At 41.5% G+C, this 19,868-nt stretch overlaps 1 protein-coding gene across 5 annotated transcripts in view; it reads left to right on the top strand.

Annotated features, from left to right (window-relative positions):
* Window positions 1–19,315, top strand: part of VRK1 (VRK serine/threonine kinase 1) — a 39,715-nt gene extending 20,400 nt beyond the window's left edge. For 4 of the 5 annotated variants that reach the window (XM_081171552.1, XM_081171551.1, XM_081171550.1 and 1 more), the window contains exons 8-14: window positions 193–325; window positions 2,547–2,667; window positions 4,387–4,445; window positions 5,349–5,527; window positions 13,655–13,766; window positions 14,042–14,129; window positions 18,959–19,315. In XM_081171552.1, the coding sequence (XP_081027678.1) occupies window positions 193–325; window positions 2,547–2,667; window positions 4,387–4,445; window positions 5,349–5,527; window positions 13,655–13,766; window positions 14,042–14,129; window positions 18,959–19,058 (792 nt within the window). In that variant the 3' untranslated portion in view covers window positions 19,059–19,315. The remainder of the gene's footprint in view (window positions 1–192; window positions 326–2,546; window positions 2,668–4,386; window positions 4,446–5,348; window positions 5,528–13,654; window positions 13,767–14,041; window positions 14,130–18,958) is intronic. The other variant, XM_081171553.1, reaches the window with a different exon arrangement.
* Window positions 19,316–19,868: the final 553 nt, after the last annotated feature.

Here is a 19,868-nt window from a genome sequence, read left to right as displayed (position 1 = left end):
AAATGACAGTATATAAATATATAAATGACTTTAACAAAGCAATAAGTAAAAATGAATAGTTTGTAGATGTTTGTTCAAGTATAACCTAAGCATTTGAAGTCTGAATGATAGGAGAATTTTTGGAAGTATTGTAAAAGCGTCCTTATAAACTCTTGGATGACGCTTGTCTTGGTGCATTTGGAATCTTAATAGGTGTACTTGGTGGATTATGGCCTCGCCTATCGATACTGTCCGGAAGGTAACCACAAAGATTATAAAGAGAATCCCAAGAGGTGTCATGATGGAACTCTTGAATTTACTAGTATTGATGCTCACAAGGGGGTGGGTAAGTAGTTTTCATTTGCTTCTTGCATAACGTTTCTTGTGGTTGCTGTGAATGCAAGGTAACGAGCTTGAAAATGTGGCCATGTTGAAATACTGGTCTAAAGTAGCCCACTTACATATCAAGAATTAATTTAGAATCCCACAGTGGGAACAAAGCTGCGAATAATTAGCAGAATAACTTGAAACGATGTTACAAGCCAGATTGTAGTAGTGTTAGAGAATAATAATACAGTAGCACTTCGGCTTACGTTACCCTCGGGTAATGTAAGCTTCGGGTTGCGAAAGCGGCAAACCCAGAAGTGTTTAGCCGCGCATGCATGCACAGAAGCGGCCCCTCTGGTTGCAGAAACCTCGGGATTCGACTGGAACTCCGGAACAGATCCTGTCCACAACTGGAGGTACCACTGTATCAACATTGTCTGCAAACGGGACATCTGCGTGCTGAAATCTTTGTACAGATTGTCTTACTTTGGCCAGTCAAATATTAATATATTTTATCATATTGCCAAGTATATAAAACAAGACTACTTTTTTTTTAAAAAAAACATATTAGCTCTTTAAAAATATGTTTAGATCTTAGATGGTAAAGAATGGATGAATGTACATTCAAAGATGAGAGAGGAAGCAGCCTTATGCTGATTCAGACTGTTGGTCCATCTAGCTTAGCGTTGGCTATACTGACTGACAGGGCATTCCCAGGGTTTCATGCAGGAGTCTTTTTCCAACCCTGCCTGGAAACGGCAGGAATTGAACCCAGGACTTTCTGCATGCGAAGCACATTCTGAATCACAGAGCTACACCCAGCTACTTTCCCAGAGCCAGAGCTCCTTTTTTTCTAAGCAGGATTTCTAAGTGCAGAAGAGGTTAGCTGTTTTTCAATTCACAAGCTTTCAGCTTCAGGTGGGTACTGCTGCTGAAAACTGGATGAAAGCAAAGCTCTTGCTTACTATTATTATTACAATTTGTATGCCTTCCTATACCTGTAGACCTCAGGGCAGTTCACAACATAAAATCGCAATATACAAAACACAAAATCCTTAATAAAAGTAAGAACGAGAACAAACCAATAATTCCCCTCCCTTTCCACAACACATTTAAAGGGGGAATTGGATGTCAGTCAGCCAAAGGCCTGGTTGAAGAGGCATGTTTTCACCTGGTGCCTAAAGGTGTGTAAGGAAGATGCCAGCCGAACGTCACTGGGGAGCCCTTGCAGAAAATGCCTGACTTCTCGTGGAGGCGGCACACGAGTATGACCTCAGTGTCTGGGAAGGTGCATATGGAGAAAAACTGCCCTTGAGGCATTGCTTTCCATTATTCCATGCATGCATATCTGTTCTTTGGGTCCAGGTTTTTTAAAGCAATCTTGATTCATTTTCAGATTATGAGTTGCATTGGTACGTTACAGTGGTGAGAGCAATGGCACATTGTTGCATTTCTTCTCGTAAGACAGAAGTTTTAAAAGTACAACTCTAGGGGTTGGTGTCATTCTTGTGCTGTCCACAGTCAAAGACCAATGGTAAATAAAAAATTAAAAAATAAAACTAAAAAGCGTCCCATCAGCAAGTGTGGCATGGGTCACTGTGCCTCAAAGTACATGTCTTCTAAGTTTACTAGGTTCAGGATCTTGAAAATGTTGAATCCAAAGTGGTTTTGGACTTGTGCTAATGCAATGATTGGCTCCCCATTCTTGTCATGCTGCTGAGGATAGTCTCAAAAGCAATTTGTGAGACAGCATGGGATTTTCTGTTCTAAAAGAAACCCCACTGGACAGGTGCAAATCCTTGGGTACCACTAAAGTAGCTGTTTGGATCCCAGCCATAGTAATCTCTGACACCACTTAGAAACCTCATCAATTACACACCTCTTCTCCCTGCACCATTTAATCTCCAACCAGACAGAACAGCAGCTGGGGACTCTCCATACCTCACCTCTCTATTCATTGATGACACTGGAATAATGATCCACCCTTAGAAGACCCTGAACTATGAGTGCCTGTAGGCCTGTGACCAATAGTACCATCCAAATCGTTGCCGATGTTCCACACATTCCAAAGAGATCCCGTCCATCAGTTTTGAAAGACCCTGTGACAGTACATTGATGGCTCCTTTTGGATTCTTAAGAAAATATTTTATAGTTCCCAAACTTGATCTATAAATCATCTATATATCTTTAAATTGACTATAAGACACAACTGTGAAGTTAATGCTCTGTTTTGTTTGCAGCTCCATCAAGGCGTGGTGACTTGGAAATTCTGGGTTATTGTATGATCTGTTGGCTTTGTGGTAAACTCCCTTGGGAAGACAATCTGAAAGACCCCAATTATGTCAAAGACTCCAAAATTAGGTAAAACTCTTTTTTTTTAATTTTCAAAAACAAATTTGTCTTATTCAAAATAGTAATCTTTCAGCTTGGCTGATAGCGAGGCCCCCAAATTCATACTGAATGAACATACTGAACATGCAGCAAATTCAAAATATTAGTCAGATGTATAGTTGGGGCTTGACTACCCAAAAGGAATGAGATTACTCTATTTTCCAATACTTACTTAACTGAATGAAAAGCCCTTACTTAAATAATATGATAAGGTTGCTTATGGGTATTCCTCATTTTACATAAAAGATGACAGGGCTGGCCCAGGACATTTTGCCACTTGAGGCAACCCCCCCCCTGTCTACTCCCCACCCCCTCCTCCTCCACAGCCCCTCGCTTCTGCCAGCACACTGAGGCTTCCCTGGGTGGTGGTCAAGGAGGTGCAGCAGCAGGCAGGCTGCAGGGGTGTGGCCAAGACAGTGGTGCGTGGCTGCAGTGGCAAAGAAGCAGGAGGAGGTGCCAAGCATCTGGCAGCAGTGAGCAGCAGGCACACAGTGGCACTGCTACCCACAGGAGCCTGTCACCCTGAGGCATCTGCCTGATGGGCGGGCCAGCCCTGATAGATGAACATACTGAACATGCAGCAAATGGAAAGTTTAGCTGTTGAACAAGTAGCTCACCATCCACTTTTCATCATTCTCATTGCACATATCATCCAAACTTAGGAATCTCATTACATGCACCCACCTGTGCACTGCTGCTTTTTTGGTTTGTTTTTTACAATAGTCTGATGGGGCCTTGGTAGCCAGAAACGGCAAACAAGGGCATAGTAGTATAATCTGTTACTGCTGAAAATTTCTAGGCAATGAGTACATGCTACCTACTCATCCCACATCCCTCTTAGTTTGCAACAGATTCCTGACATGATTAGCATGACCATAGTTTTATTAATGTTGGGCTCAGATCTGTTTTTGAACAAGCTGCCCTGAAATAACCTAGATGCTAAATCATTACCACAGTGTTCCTCATTTGCTAGCAGCAGCTTAGCCCTAGCTTTCGTGAATTACAGGGCAATTACCCCTCCTTGCTCTGCATAGCTGGAATGGGGAACCTGTGGGTTGGCTGCAGCCCACAGCCAGATTTCATCTAGCTCTCTAGGTCCTTTCTCAACCATCTGTGGGGAGGGAATGGGGCTTAGCTGTTGTGCAAGGTGTGCGGTTGCAAGTCCATCCTCTTCTGCAAGTGGATCTGCTGGTGTGGGGCCTCTTCACAGCATTCCCCTGGGGAAATGTGGCCCTCAGCTCTGGGAATGTTTCCAGCCTCTTACGTCAGTGTAATTTCAATTTGCCTATTATTTCTGCTTGAAAGTTCTGACTTTCTCTACTTTCCCAACACAGGTTGGTCTAATTAAAGGCCCCGGCTTTCCTATTTGATATACATGCATGATTCTCTGGGAATTTCATGATATAGTAACACATCCATCAAAAATATAATGCAATAATCTTTTCATTCATCCACAGTTTTGATTGCCTGTATATTTTGAGCAAATGTTACTAAATGAGATTGTACGATATTAGAAAATGAGATATTTTATTCAGTACTGAAGTATAATTTTAAAATTTAAGAGATTTGCCCCATTTTTACTCTCATCATTGTGTTGATACACACTTATTTACCTAAGGGAGAAAATTCACCAAAAATACTAGCTGCTGATCTCTTAAACATAACTTGTCTGCTCCCCCCCCCCGTCAGGTATACAGATAATATTGCAGACTTGATGAGTGAGTGTTTCTCTAAAAAAGATAAACCAGGTAAGAAGATTCAATTTTCATATTAACCCATAATGAAACTTTTGCAAAAAAAATTTTTACAAGAATTATAAAAAAGAATTCAAAGGGGTTTTGTTGAAACAAAAAGTGTCCAGGATCTGCTTGTTTTTGGAGAGCTTCTGGTGCTCATTTTCCAAACAAAATTAAAACAAACCCTTGAACAACTTGCTACATATTTGTACATTTTGCATTTTGGAAATATAGTTGAGGTTGTCATGAAATTGCAGGATGAAAGGATTGGCTTGCAAGGAAATATTTTTTCTTTTTAATGCGGGGGGGGGGGGCAAAATTCACAGCTACGCAGGAGGGCAAAATTCATAGCATTCACACATAGACCACCAGTGGGATTTGGGATGCCAGAAGGATCCAGATTCTTCAGTCATAGCATGCAGCACACATGAAACATGGCTGGCTTTCAGATCATGACAATTTTTGCTTGCTGGAGAGATGTGTGTATTTGTGCCTGCAGACAAAACAAGCACTTTATGTCCAAACTACTGGAAAACATGACATAATTTCTGGGAAGTTTAAAAACTCCTGAATGAATTGAACTTAGAAAAGGTAAGTCATTGGGCTCAAGTCTGTTTTCATTGAAATAAACACTCCTGAGCAAGACTAGTGTATTTTGTAAATGCTTCCTTCCAAAGCAAAATTGCAGGATTGTTTGTAGTGCTTTCTTACTGAAATGCTAGGATGGCTTTTTCATGACGAAGGGTGATACTCAGCGTAAGTCCTACTCCGAGTAAACCCTTGAAATCAGATTCTGCACAATAGCCATGGCTGAGCGGTAGCATAGAATTGTGTGAATTTTCTAGGTGAATCACTTTAAAATGTGTTTGTAGTATAATTCAGTCTCCTTAGACAGACACTTATTGTTTATTTCAGATGAAATAGCCAAATACATGGAAACGGTGATGTCTCTGACTTATTCTGAGAAACCACCATACGAGCAGTTACGGGAAATACTTCTTCGGGGTCTCAAGGACATTGGTCAGAAGGATGATGGTATACTGGACTTGGATGTTTCAGAGAATGGAGACATTCCAGCAAAGCCTGCACTTAAGGTCTTTATTTTTTAATTCAGATCAGTATTTAATGCCTCTTCTTTTCAGCTGGAAAGCGAGTGAGTGCTGTTGGAAATGGGTGTCACGTAGGTGAAATCCAGACTGGAAGAGGAAAGGGAACAAATGCACACTTGAGACTTGACTATATTTCATGAGCAAAAGGCTTGTTCCATCTTATTGTCACTGGCCTGAGTCCAAAGAGCTACTTTAGCCTTGCCCAAGAGCTTACACGTGCGCCACTGGGAGGTTTTTTCCCCTTCTCTTTTATGGAGACCTCTGTGCCACATCACAAACCGCTGTTGAAATGCCACTTCACACAGTGTAAGGGGCTGAAGTGGAAAAACACACATACACCCAAGTCTCCTTGGAACTCATGTGAAAGCTAGGAAAAGCTCTTTGGATCTTGGCTGGTGTCTACCCAGAAGGTTTTCTTTTTTTGTGCATTTCAACATGGTAGATACAATTTTCACGCAGGGAGTCCTTGTGTGGCTCAGGTATGGAGAACCTGTGGTCCCGCAGATAATGCTGACTACAGCTCTCACCATCTCTGAATGTTGACTGTACTGTTTGGGGCTGAGGAGAGTGGGGAGTCCAACAACATCCAGAGGGCTACAAATTCCCCATCCCTGCTATAGGCTATCAAATCTTTAATTGACATGATAGCTGAACAGCCAGAGAGACTGTTCTACAGATAAACCACCAGATGCGTTATTCCTGTAATGGCATGTAAACCAAGCATTCAGTCTACAGTGGTACCTCGGGTTAAGAACTTAATTCGTTCTGGAGGTCCGTTCTTAACCAGAAACTGTTATTAACCTGAAGCACCACTTTAGCTAATGGGGCCTCCAGCTGCTGCCGCTGCTGCCGTGCAATTTCTGTTCTCATCCTGAAGCAAAGTTATTAACCCGAGGTACTATTTCTGGGTTAGCGGAGTCTGTAACCTGAAGCGTATGTAACCCGAGGTACCACTGTACTTCTATATAATATCCAATATCTAACTTACCAGAATTTTATCCATAAGCTTGGTATTGGACACCAGGCTATTTGATCAGAATATAATTACTGAGTATTAGCATAATGCTGTTCATGAACAGTAATTAAAAAGATTAGAAGTGGGATTTTGGGTTTGTCGTAGTGATACATTTCTGTGATGGATATTTACTTGGTTGTATCCCATGGGTAAAACATTGATGCACCAAATGTGTGTATTTCAATATTTTTCATATGAACTCTGTATAAATGCTGACTTTAATTCCTGTAGTTCTGAACAGAACTCTTATCTACAAGTGTGTGTGTGTGTGTGTGTGTGTGTGTGTGTGTGTGTGAGAGAGAGAGAGAGAGAGAGAGAGAGAGGCAGAGAAAGAAAGAGAGGTCAGTTCCTTCTTTTCCTTTTTAGAGTCCATCTCTTTGCAAAAGCATATTTGACTGCTTTGTTATTCATAAACAGGAAAAACCTTCAGCGAATATATGTATTGACAGAGATGTCATGAAATGACATTATTTATGATTCAAGTGTAAGATTTATTTGAAGGCTGCTGTGTATATACAGGAATCAGCACCCACAGCTCAAGATGATGATGTACTGATAGTTGAGACTGAGGAAGGTTTTTCAGCTAATGCTGATGACCCAGAAAGCAAGAGCCGCAAAAGGAAGCTGGATAAGAAGGAAAGCATTGGCACCAAACGGCTGCGCTCAGAGCAACCTACTGAAGAGAAGGATGAAGTGATAGTACTAGACTGAGCGCTGGAATGCTTCAACCAATGGGATGTGCCAATAGGATGATGGTTCGGGTGTGCCATTTCTCAGGGTATGGCTGCTGTCATGAGCTGACAGCTACTAGGAGCCACAAGTGGGAGTAGGGACCAAAAGTCAACAACCAAAAGTCAACAACCTAAAACAGAAGGAGCATGACGTGTCTGCTACCAGAAGTACTACTCCTCCTCTAACACCCCATACACTCTGCCAGCTTCTGCCAACCTAGCAGTTCGAAAGCATACCAGCGCGAGTAGATAAATAGGTGCTGCTGCGGTGGGAAGGTAAATGGTGTTTCTGTGCGCTCTGGTTTCCATCACGGTGTCCCGTTGCGCCAGAAGCAGTTTAGTCATGCTGGCCACATGACCCGGAAAGCTGTCTGTGGACAAACGCTGGCTCCCTCAGCCAGAAGTGAGATGAGCACCACACCCCATAGTTAGGTTTGACTGGACTAAACCATCCAGGGGTTTACTGCAAAACAATATTGATTTGTCAGCTAGTACAGCCTGAAATATATATAGGAATAGTCATAGCAGTAATTGTGGAATTAACAGTATTGTATAGTGAAGTCTTGTCACCAGGAAGCACTGTCTACAATGTTCATTAGTATACTTGAAATTAATAGATCGTGCTTGACATGTTGACTGGTGTAGCCTATATGTTTAAAAGCTAGAGTTTCTTAATCTTTCAGTCGAACCATATTTTAACGAAGAGGAGTGAAATTTGAAGTGGACTAAAAAATGGATAGTTTAGAAAAGAAGCTGTTATCTTTCCATTCCGTTCACATAACGTATGTTCCGGAACAAGAAATCATTATTCCAGAGACTTCAAGGGAATATTGCTAAGGACAGGCAATCAATTGGCTTCTGCTGCCTGAGCCAAACAATAGCAGAAGCTATACACTAGCACATCTCTATGAAATGCATTAAAATGTTGAAAGCAAATACTGCATTTGGATTTGTGTGGGCCTGACTTACTGCACTGGATGTTTTGCTGCACTAGTGCAGCAGTTGTGCATAGCCCATCTCGTAGCAGTGCTGTAAGACCCTTTTCATCTGATACTACCAATTTCCTGCAACAGAAGGGCGGGATATAAATCTACCTAAATAAATATCTGGGACCCATCACTTTTTGAGTCTCTTTCAGTGTAAATTGATGTGATTGCTCTTGCAATGAAACAGGCTGTTGGAGAATAAAGCCTCAATCAAACAAGAATTAACCTTAGCTGGTGACTCTCTTCTCATCCCCCTCAACCCCCACCCTGGCAATTGATTTTTGTCTATGATTCAGGTTGTTAGCCTATTGATGTTTAGTTAATTGAAGCTATAAGTTGCACTGAAATAATTGGTCTTGCTTCCAAGTAAATATCTTTGGGATCATTTTGTTGATCTTTCCCTCTAAGTTGACTTTAAATACAGGTGATGGTTGTATGGTATTTGTAAGTTTCCTTTCCCTTTCCCCAAACTGGGAAATTGTATTCTGAAAGATAATCTTCAAATGCCTTGCCTGAATCGAGAGCTGTATATAGATTTAAAAAGCGTTCTCTGTGCTGAGGATCTTTGAAAGGGAAGTGCTCTGATTTACAATTCAGGTAAAAAAGCCACACTTTAGTTAATTGAACCAATTAATATATTAATGCACTCAGCTCTACTCTCTCTAGAATTGTTCAATTGGTTTATCTTGGCATTTAGCTTTGTGGGAATCGTGAATCCAATCAGCATTCACTTGTTTGGTATGGTAACGTATCCGTAAGTGGGTGGGAGAATTGCACATAATGTAGTTGAATGGATTCATAGTCTAGCTGTTAGTTTTGGACTAGGACCGTTCATAGTATAATGGTTAGTTTTGAACTAGGATCTTGACGATCAGGGTTCAAATCCCCACTTGCCAGTGACTGTCTTCCAGCCTAACCCACCTCACAAGATTGTTGTGAAGATGAAAAAGAGGGGAGGAGGAAAAACTCGCAGAGAAAATGCAGGATCTAAATGTAATGAATGAATGAATGAATGACAATAAAAATATACACAAATCCAAAACATTTTTTTCTTCCTAACTCTTTTTAGAATAGATGTGCCATGCTTCACAGCAGCACTGGGTTAAAAAATAGAGATAATCTCTTGAAGAGCTGATGAATATTTATTCACTTTTAGAGATTTGTACTGTGCTGATCATCAAATTCCCAAGATGGCTTACGGAAAGGTCATATGACATTAAAACTAAAACCGGAAGACACCACTGTGTAGCTGGCAAAGTACAGTTGTAATGTGATCACAGCTCTCAGTCCCAGTTAATAGTGCTGAAGGTAGAACACAGCCATCATTATACTATTAGCCTTACATCTCCATAAACTTGTCCCAAACTCAGATAGCTTATCCAGAAGAATGCCATTTCAGAGGTCAAGAACCAACAGGATGTAATAAGTTAGGCTAAAAATACTTTCCATTCACGCTTTGCCAGGTTGCCAACTTTATTACAAAACTAAGACTTGTAGCTATAAATAAAAAGTTGGTCATTAACATAGTTTGCTTTGCACCTTTTCTTTCCTTGCTCTCCTTTTTGAGAATTTATAGGATCAACATCTTGGCACGCAGCCTTGCCATCCTAAGAACTAGGACCTCTTTTTCTGAGTGAAAACTCATATTCTAAAAGAGCCTGCTGATCACATGAGCACACTATTATGCCTGCAGGCTGTGTTAGCCATTTCATAATTGATTCATTAGTTTACTTTTGATTGGCGTGTGAGATCGACATGATCCTTGCAAAGGACAGTGTATGAAGGGACTTCCAGCATTTAGCAGTTGTCTCGACTGGATTTCAAAGTGCTTGATCTGGATTTTGTTCCTAGCTCAGTACTGATTTTTACACTTCCCATTCTGGGGTTTATCCACACACACCTTTCCCCTGCTCTTTCCAGGCACAGTCTGCATTTTATAGCTTCATGTCTGAGCATCCCCGCTTTTTTTTTTTGCTCCAGAGCCCTCCCCACAAAAACCCGAATTAACGTTTGTTCCAATTCAGCTTTAACTAGTGTGTTTTCATGGGGGAAGATCCAGAGCAAAGAAAAAGGGGGCTTGGACAGGGAGCTTTAAAGTGCGGAAGTGTGGCTGGAAAGAACAGGGCAAAGGATAAGCGTGGATAAACTCTCTCTCAGAAGCTTAGTTTCCTAGAAGAAAAATTCTAGAGTAGAAGCGTTTTGTCCTGTTTCTGACTGGTAAAAAATAACTTTCAGTTAATCTGAATAAATGATCATAGTATTCTGAATTATGAAGTACTTCCAGTAAACACTTGTCATTATCAAGTCAAACAGCATTTATAGGTGGAAAAATACACTTTGCTTATACTACTTTTCAGAAGAGACAGACTGTTATACGCGTCAGGGGAAGGAAGGATTGATAAATCTAACAGCACTTTAAAAAAAAATAGCAATCAAAGAATTATAGAGTTGGAAGGGACCCTGAGAGTCAACTAGTTCAACCCCCTGCAATGCAGGAATCTTTGGTAATGCATGACTATTTTTGGAATAGAGGAGAAAGTGTTGGAAGCAGCTAACAACGCATAACGCTAAGTTTCCAAAGTCTTGATGTTAATCCCTCTTGTCCCATCAATCCCACTGATGAGCCATGTGTGGTCACTCAGACTCTCCTGCAAGGATATTTGTGGGCTGTAGTAATTGAAATTGATCCAATTCAGTTGGACCAGATGGTACTTTGTATGCCTCCTCAGCATGGTGTCGAATTGCATGCAAGTCCTGAGTGTCAAAGTGGCTTCTAAAAGTATCACCTCGGGCTTCCTTGCATGGCACTATTTTATGCTGAGCATAGTTGCCTCCAAACCCAAAGTTGGACCTATTGCTAGATTGGAAGAGGGAGGTGTGTGTGAAGTTAATAAAGTTAATAAGCACTTTCAATCTAACTTTGGTTAGAAGATGAGACAGTCTTGCATATTAATTGGACCTCAGACAACTCTATGATGAGCTGTTGTTCTGTTTTTCTCCCTTCCTAAAAATGAAATTCAGTTGCTCTTCTGCTATTTCATAATTTGCATCCTAAACACACTTATTAGGGAGTAAGCTCCACTGATCACAGTGGGACATGCATCTTGAGTAAGTATGCATATAGCATGGTAGGCTTCTCAAATGTTAAACTGTTGGGTGAACTTTAATCCAGTTTGTGCTAGGGTATATATGACATATCAGAATGGCCAGTATTGGGAAACAGCGGCAACATCTGCTGCCTACCTTAATTGAAATTCTTTCGCGCTAAGAGATCTACATTTTTTCCTCTACTATAAATTTTAAAATGATTCTAGTTCTGCGATTTATTAATGAGCCATTGTTTCCAACTTGGCTTGAATCTAATTCACTTTCATATGTAATGGATGATGTTACTTTAATATTTGCATGGGTTCCGTTAGCTCCTGCTGAAAGAGAAGTTATCCTCATTGTGGTGCAGTGAAAGCATCCATTATTGTTCCTGTAAACTACTCAAGCCGTGGGGCATGTCTTATGCTCGGTGATGGGCCCATTGATGGCACTCGATAACTGTTAGGAAACATTTGAAGTGAAATAAATATGAATTAGTGATTCATAGTTCACCTTGCACTCTGCATCAAACATGGGTGTTGCCTCTGTCAGAGAATGATGCCTGACTTCTCTTGCCATGTAACTCACCTGCATCAAGATTAAGAAATCCCTTTTTTATTGAATAAGCTTGGAAACAAGATAAATGTCCTTTTGCTTTTTGTGTGGGAAGTATTGGATATCTGTTTTCACAATGAGCCTTTTAAAAATCTCTCCTCGGTGCAACCAGGAGGAATGCGTTTATATCCTGAATATAAAAGCAATACAGTGGTGAAATATTCCTCCTTAATTTTGGTCAGAACGAACAAAAGTGTCTGTGTTTATTCCTGCCTAATGCATCACAAATCTGCTGACATGCTAACCTTGGAGTCTTGGTTGGCGTTAATCAGGCCTGTGTACCGGCAGGAAAGATGTACCTAATGCACTCCATCAGTGCAGTTTGCATATGGAAGTTCTCACAGGGGAGCTGCCCTGTGCCAGCTGAGGGTTACCTGCCCACTGCAGTTATTGTATGTAATTATCGAACCAATCTGTTCAGCCCAGCAGGGTTTAGATGGTAATCATGAAGCAACACTTTGGAAAGATGTAATGCACTCTCCCCTTCTCTCATCAGCTATGTGAGGTTGCAACCACTTCAGCAGCTATTTCAGTAAAGCTACACGTTTGTCAAACTTACCCCCCAAAAGCAGGCTGAACTTTCGCAGTTATTTTTATGCTTATGGGTGAAGATGTGTTTGTGTGTCTGGCAAAACGTACTGCCTTGTCGACATTCATTGCAAAAAAGGGGGGGGGGAGGAGGTGATAGGAAAAGAGAGACACCCGATTTATTTTAAAGTATTTTGCATGCTCTGTTGTTTTTAGAATATGTCTAACCTGATGTATCTTTGGTTGAGCACCAGGTCTTCGCATAGGGTGATGTGGCAAGGGGGTGGGGAGAGATAAAGGAGAGACATTTTTTCAGGCTCAGTTCCCATGATGAGGAAGGAGGGAATCTGTCTCTTTCTGATCCGTGTCGCTTGCACATGTTCCCCACATGATTAAGTTCTCGTTCTGCATTAATTTGCATTTAAAAAAAGGAAATCCTTAAAAATATTAAATGTATGCATTTTCTCTCAAAACGTGTTCTTAACACATGCTTTGAATTAGCTGAGAACTGTGTCGTGCCATTTGGAGAAATGTGAAATCAGGTGCATAGCAAAGTTCCAATGCACATACTGTATTGGTCCGAGAGGTGCAGATCTGCTCATTTTGTGTAGCAATTTGCAAAACTCAGAGTTCTTGTGCATTCCTAGCTGATGCTGTCCACATATTGTAAAAATTGTGACGCTTTTCCCCTGTGATCTGAAAGACAAGAAACTTTAAAATAAACATTTGAGCTCAGTTACTCAGGAATCCCACAAAGTTCATTTTCTAGTCTGTGGCTGGCGGAATACCCTTGTCTCTGAATGCAATCCACATGCATTTTAATGATACAGCATTTGATGTATTATACCTCATGATTGCAACTACAACCTTGTTCTCCAACAGTCTATGGGTTTGCATAGGAACCTCATTTAAAAAAAAACCAAAAACTTTCAAAATGAGGGAATGAAAACCATGGTGTGTTAATTATGACAAAATACTATTCCTCTTATGGGCTTTTCATCTGGTTACTCTCACAAGGGCAAAGATGGAGAAACATGCCAAACAGTTTACTACAGTGCACCATCATTTTGTGATTTAACTTGTCTGCATGCACTTTTCTGCTTTGTATAAAGTGTGGCTTTGTTTCTTGTTTTGTTTTGTTCGGGGATAGACGAAAAGAAAAGCAGCTGCTGCATCAGGGCCAGCCTCTACTGATGAAGACAACGACGAAACAGCTGTAGAAGACGCGAAAAACATCAAAAGAAGAAGACGTGCTACCTCTAGTAAGTACCCCATTGGTGTTTGTCATAGATCTTTCATTTTGATGAAAATAAAAAAGCATTAAGTTTTGCAATAAATGTCACTCTTTTATACTGGGCAACCTGGGGAATGTAAGGTTGTCAGTTGTCTATCTGCAGCAAACGCGAAATATGCTTTTGGCCCAACATATAAAACGGATGGTTGTGGTTGGTTGTAGTCCCCAGCCCCTTTCCCCACCTTTTATTTTCCTCTCTGTTCTCGTTTTCATCCTCCCCTATCTTGTCCAATTCACTGTCAGGAAGTGCTCGCTCCCCAGGACCAATTCATCACAGCAGGTTACAGCCAGAGGCTAGCAGCAGCCGCCGCAGCCGCCGCCGTATTCAACAGTGAGTGGAGCTACTTTAAGAAAAGGGAGTTATCCAGATAGACTGAAAAAGAACCTTGGTTCTGCTTTGGCATAATTGGTAGCTTACGACTCAGGCTATGTGCAGCAGCAGAACTTTTGAAAGCAAGACTTACCAGCCCTGTCAACCAAGATCTTTTTAGCAGGAAATGCCAGAGGTTAGATGTTGGAGCCCACACACCTTCCGCCACTGAGCCTATCCCTAAGAGACAGGCATCGGTGCAGGTGATACTATTTCCAAGTGAAGATGCATGGTGTATGCATAACTCAATGGACTCTACTTCCACCCAGTCTGTTACTCTTATCCAGCCTGGTATCGCCTGCTCTGGGACAGATGAAATCCATTGCTTGGTTTTTGTGTGTGTTTGGTTTTTTTAAAAATTGTTTGGAACTTTTTATTTTTTTATTTTGAGCTTTTATTAACACGTGGAAACGTGTTAAGAGGAAAACCCAGCTTTAAAATGAATCTGTCACCTTCTGTTAAACATGAAACTGTTATAATTAAGTTGTTGATTGTTTAGCTTAATTTGGGGGGTATGGGGGTCAGAGAAGTGGATTTTTAAAAAAGAGCTTTCAAAAACTTTATGCTTGGTTATTTTTGGGGTGGCGGAGGTACTTCAGAGGAATGGAATTCCTTAATCCCCATATAAACTGACCCAGACTCTGTGATGATCGTCTGAGGTCCTTTTTCGTGTGCCTCCTCCATGAGAGGTCCAGAGGGTGGCAACATGAGAACGGGCCTTTTCAGCAGTGGATCCCTGTTGGTGGAATAATAATAATAATAATAATAATAATAATAATAATAATAATAATAATTCATATTATTTATAGCCTGCCCATCTGGCAGGGTTTCCTCAGCCACTCTGGGCGGCTCCCAACAGAATATTAAAAACACAATGAAACATCAGACATTAAAAACTTCCCTAAACAGGGCTGCCTTCAGATGCCTTCTAAAAGTCAGGTAGTTATTTCCTTGACATCTGCTGGGAGGGCACCATCAAGTGTGTGAAGTGAAGTTGTTTAGGGTGTGAAACATAGGCAAGGGAAGGATTTGGCATTCCTCTCCACCCTGCTCCTGCTGTGCTTTAAACAGCCACCCCACTTGTCCTGCTTTATGGGAAATCAGTGTGAAGAGTGTGTTGCTTCAGCATTTTCCACCTTTGCAATTAAGCGGTGTATAAATAAATCCATTAATAACAATGTCTTGGCCTTGAAGCTCCGCAAGTGTGTGAATTGCTAGCAGAGCGAAAGATTCATGAGCTTGTGCCTCTGGACCCTGCAAGACGTAAGCGAGAAGGAAGAGAATGAGGAAAAAGGAGAAACAGAGAGGTGACATGCAGAAAGAAGAATATGTATGCTCTGGGGTAGAGAGAGAATTAAGAGAGAGGGGTTTAGAGAGGTTCTTTAGCAGTGTAGAAGGTAGAGACAGTACAAGGTATAGGTTGCAGAGAAAAGGGGTTTAACGCAAAGAAAACCTTTGTGAAAGAAAAATGCTTTTGCATGGTTAGTGTAGTGATATGGCCCTCTTGAGCTGGTAAATGTAAAGATGTCTCTCAAAGTGACTGGCGTGCTCCTTTTACTACTTTGGAGTGGTGGTAATGGGGCAGGGAAGAGGAGAGTTTAGATGGGGAGGGAATTTCCAAGTATGTCTTCCACTAGATTACCCTTGTTCACACGATGTACAGCACTTGAAACTATGTGAAACTTGCTTCTCTACATAACGGATGCAGCCTGTTTGTTAGCATATACTGCCCATCCATACATGCAGTGGTTTGTATCCAGTTTGCCCAGCACTGAAGTCTTAACTTGCAAGTGTTCCATTTTTATGCCCCTGAATGCACGTTGTTTCAGCGCCATTCCGCTTTTCAAGCCTGAATTGGGCCCTCAGTGTCCAGGGCCTCTAATCCATTATTAGCCTTCTTCAGTCAGAGACCCCACACACTATCTAGTCTGTTTTTTCCTCTTAAGCTGTTGGCTAATCTCTCAGTGTAGGATTTCCCAGCCATATGATGTATATTTTCCATGGTGTTTCTCCAGCAATACAACTTTGCACAGCTGCAATTTCTTTATTTTCTGTTCCCAGTAACAAACCAATCATGTGGTGTTGAGAATTGGTCTTGGTACCTCATCTCCTGTTTTAAATTTCTTGAAATATGGCTGGGATTTCTCCCTTGTATCCTTTTCAGATGTCTGAGGTTGCAGTGGGAATTTCAACATAAAAGTGTGTGGTGCTCCTTCTCAGGTCCTGCCATTCTTATTCCAGGATGCTGTGTCCCATTTCGCTTTCCCCTCAATTTCCATTCCCTTCCTCCCAAGAGCCAATTGGCATTCCTTGTCTACCAAGCAAAGTCAGTCATCACTGGGCTCCTGCATTTGAGATCTCCCAGATTATTATTATTATTTGTACTTCTGAACACCTTGGAGTTACTCCAAGCCTGCCGATGTCTCATAATTTTGTGTGGATGGCGTCCTTTTGGCAACATGAGGATCCGACATCAGGTCAGAATAAGGAGTTTGCTGTTAATATATGTGAGCTTGGCCTTCAATTGAGGTGGAGGCAATTGTTAATGGGAAGTACAAGATTTTGACTTTTCATGTTTTATGTGTCAATAATTAATAATAATAATAATGCTACAGTGGTACCTCCGGTTACGAACTAAATCTGTTCCGGATGTCCGTTCGTAACCGGAAACTGTTCTTAACCTGAGGCGCGCTTTCAGCAATGGGGCATCCTATTGCGTGCGCGCCTCTGGCGCACAATTTCCACTTGCACCCTGGGGCAAAGGTTGCAACCAGGAGCAGCTACTTCCAGGTTAGCGGAGCTCATAACCTGACACATGTGCAACCAGAAGCATTCGCAACCAGAGGCCTCGGGTTAAGTACTTAATTCGTTCCGGAGGTCCGTTCTTAACCTGAAACTGTTCTTAACCTGAAGCACCACTTTAGCTAATGGGGCCTCCCACTGCTGCTGCACCGCCGGAGCCCGATTTCTGTTCTTATCCTGAAGCACTATTTCTGGGTTAGCGGAGTGTGTAACCTGAAGTGTATGTAACCCGAGGTACCACTGTAGTTTTATTATTTATACCCCACCCATCTAGCTCAGTTTCCCCAGCCACTCTGGGTGGCTTACAGCACATATAAAAACATAATAAATAGCTGAGATTGTAGAATTGTAGAGTTGGAAGAGATTCCAAGGGTCATTTAGCCCAACCCCCTGCAATGCAGGAATCTCAGCTAAAGCATCCGTGACAGATGACATCCAACCTTTGCTTAAAAACCTCCAAGGAAGGAGAGTCCACAACCTTCCGAGGGAGACCGTTCCAGCTCTTACTATATACTAGAAATGTTTGCCTACTACTCCCTAGTTAAAGCTGCATGAGTGCTTATATGCTTCTTTATCTTTTTTTTTTGTACTGAGAAACATTAGTTGTTTCTGGACCTTGCCTTCTGTGTCCTCCTTAGAAATATAAAATCTCCCCAATTCATTTCCCTTTGTTTAACTTTCACTGTTGGATGTGAAGCTGATTTGCTCATTTTCGAGCAAGTTTGGATATGAGGATGATAGGAGTAGCAGAAGGGAGAACTGACTGCACTCTACTTAACTGGCACATGGATCTCATTTGCAGTCATATTTGTGCCCTGAAAAGTCTTGGAATACACAGATCAGATCTGACAGCAGGCAAGGTGAGAGATCTCTGTGTTTTCAAAGTGATTTAGACAATGAAATATCAGCGAGAACAACCAATGCAAGAATCACCTATGCTCCTTCTTTACCTGCTAAGGCACCACTGTCCAAAACAACCCTTGCTTTACCCCAAATGTATTTCCCACACTGGAGCATCAATTTCTCACAGAGAGGGACTTACATGCTTGCAAATATATATTGAGGATTCATTGTCGTCAGCCAAACACCTCTTTTCTCCCTGCCCTACCTGCAACTCAGATTTCTAAACAGTCGTGGGGTATTTTTATTGATCTCTGAAGACATAAGACGAGCGGCTGGGAGGGAAGGGGTGCTGCAACAACAGCAAATAAAGAACTCGGTGTGTGAACACCTATGTATACAGCTGCAGGTCCCCGGCTGTGGATCTGCTGTGAGACCATTCTACATGCAATTACAGTGTTATTACCAATATTACAGTACAGGAGCATACATGGAAAGTATTTATTTTAGAGGTGGGGTTCATGCAAAGATAGGGGGCTAACCTGAGGCACCTCCCTCCTCACTTGAAGCTGGAATTTATTTCTTTCCCACCTTTTTATCCTTCCCCTCCCTAATCCCCGGGCCTTGGCAGCTCCTGTGGATGCTTGGGGAAATGCTCTTGGTGTCAGGACTGTAGGAAGTGAACGCTTCCCAAGCATCGCTGCTAACCACTGGACTCAGGAATAGAGGCAAGGACCCGTTGTGTGCCTAAGAGCTGCCTTCACATAGTCCTCTCCTTTGGCAGTGTAGACACACAGGGATCACTATCCAGGAATCTTAACAGGGGCCAGATGAAATCGCATAAAGGACTAGGTACTGCCCATAGGCTGCCTTTTCAGACTAGTTAGTTTGTATAGCTCGAAATACTATAAACCACTTCTACGATTTTTACTGCTATAAATTAATTTTGTGGGGTTCAAGAGTGTCCTAAAGCTGATGTGAGCAGGTTGCATTTCCTTTCCTTTCTTTTTTTTATGTCTTGTCTAAATCAGTAGCAAATTCACGTGGATTTTCCTTTGTTAATATAAAACGTTCTGATTATATCCTGACCACTTTACCGTAGTCGTTATTTCTAACCTCTAAATTGTTTTTGTTTTTAACAACTGTAGAGGCAGGAGCCACGAAACCCAAGGCACTGAAGACCGCTCCCAAAGCCAAGAAAACCTTGACCCCAAGGAAGAGGACCCAGAAATAGGAAACTCTAAATGATGAGTGCTTGCTGCTTTTTACTAGTTACTGTTCTTTTCCAGTAATCATGGGCTTTTCCCTTTTTCTGTATGTGTTTAGCCTATAGGCAGTCACAATGCGGCACTGCATTATGTAGCTGAAACTGGAAAAGGGGTATTTTAAGTTTTTTATGTACAGTTTTAATACTAGTACAGAAGTTTTCAAAAATCTTGAATGGCTGTTTTTGCACCTGCTCATTTAACTGTTTATGTCAAACTTGAATAAAAATAAAGTCCCAATTCTGGTCTCTGTTTAAATGAAACCTGAGGTTGAAGTGGAAGTGTGTTCGGGTGCAAGCTGCGTTGGGATCCAGGTGCTGTACATTCAAGATATTGCAATTGCTAGCTCAAGAAAAGACTGGCAATATGCATTTATTTAGGGTAACTTATGTGCTGCTGTTCACAGAAAATAAGAACAAAAATACAGAGGTCAAAACTGCAACCCGTAAAACAAACAGAAGCACCAACTAGCACCTCCCACGCACGGTAAAAAACCAAAACAAACTAAAAAAAATAATTGGAAGAACTGATAAATTTATTTTTGGAGGAGTTATTGTTTGGCTTGTTGTTATGTTTTGTGTTTTTATACTGTAAAGTGCCCCATGTTCCTCTGATGAAGGGTGGTATAACAACAACAACAACAATGTCCCACTAAGGCCCCATCTGCACCAGACATTTAAAGCAGTATCATACCACGTTTAGTGGTTATGGCTGCCACTACAAGACGCTGGACACTGCAGTTATGGGGGCTGAGAGTGGTTAGAAGACCCCTATTCCCCTCACAGAGCTACAG

This window comes from Podarcis bocagei (assembly GCF_964188305.1).
Source record: "Podarcis bocagei genome assembly, chromosome: 1".
Lineage (NCBI taxonomy): Eukaryota > Metazoa > Chordata > Lepidosauria > Squamata > Lacertidae > Podarcis > Podarcis bocagei.
The sequence above is the reverse complement of the archived record's forward strand: the minus strand, read 5'-3'. Positions and strand labels throughout refer to the sequence as shown.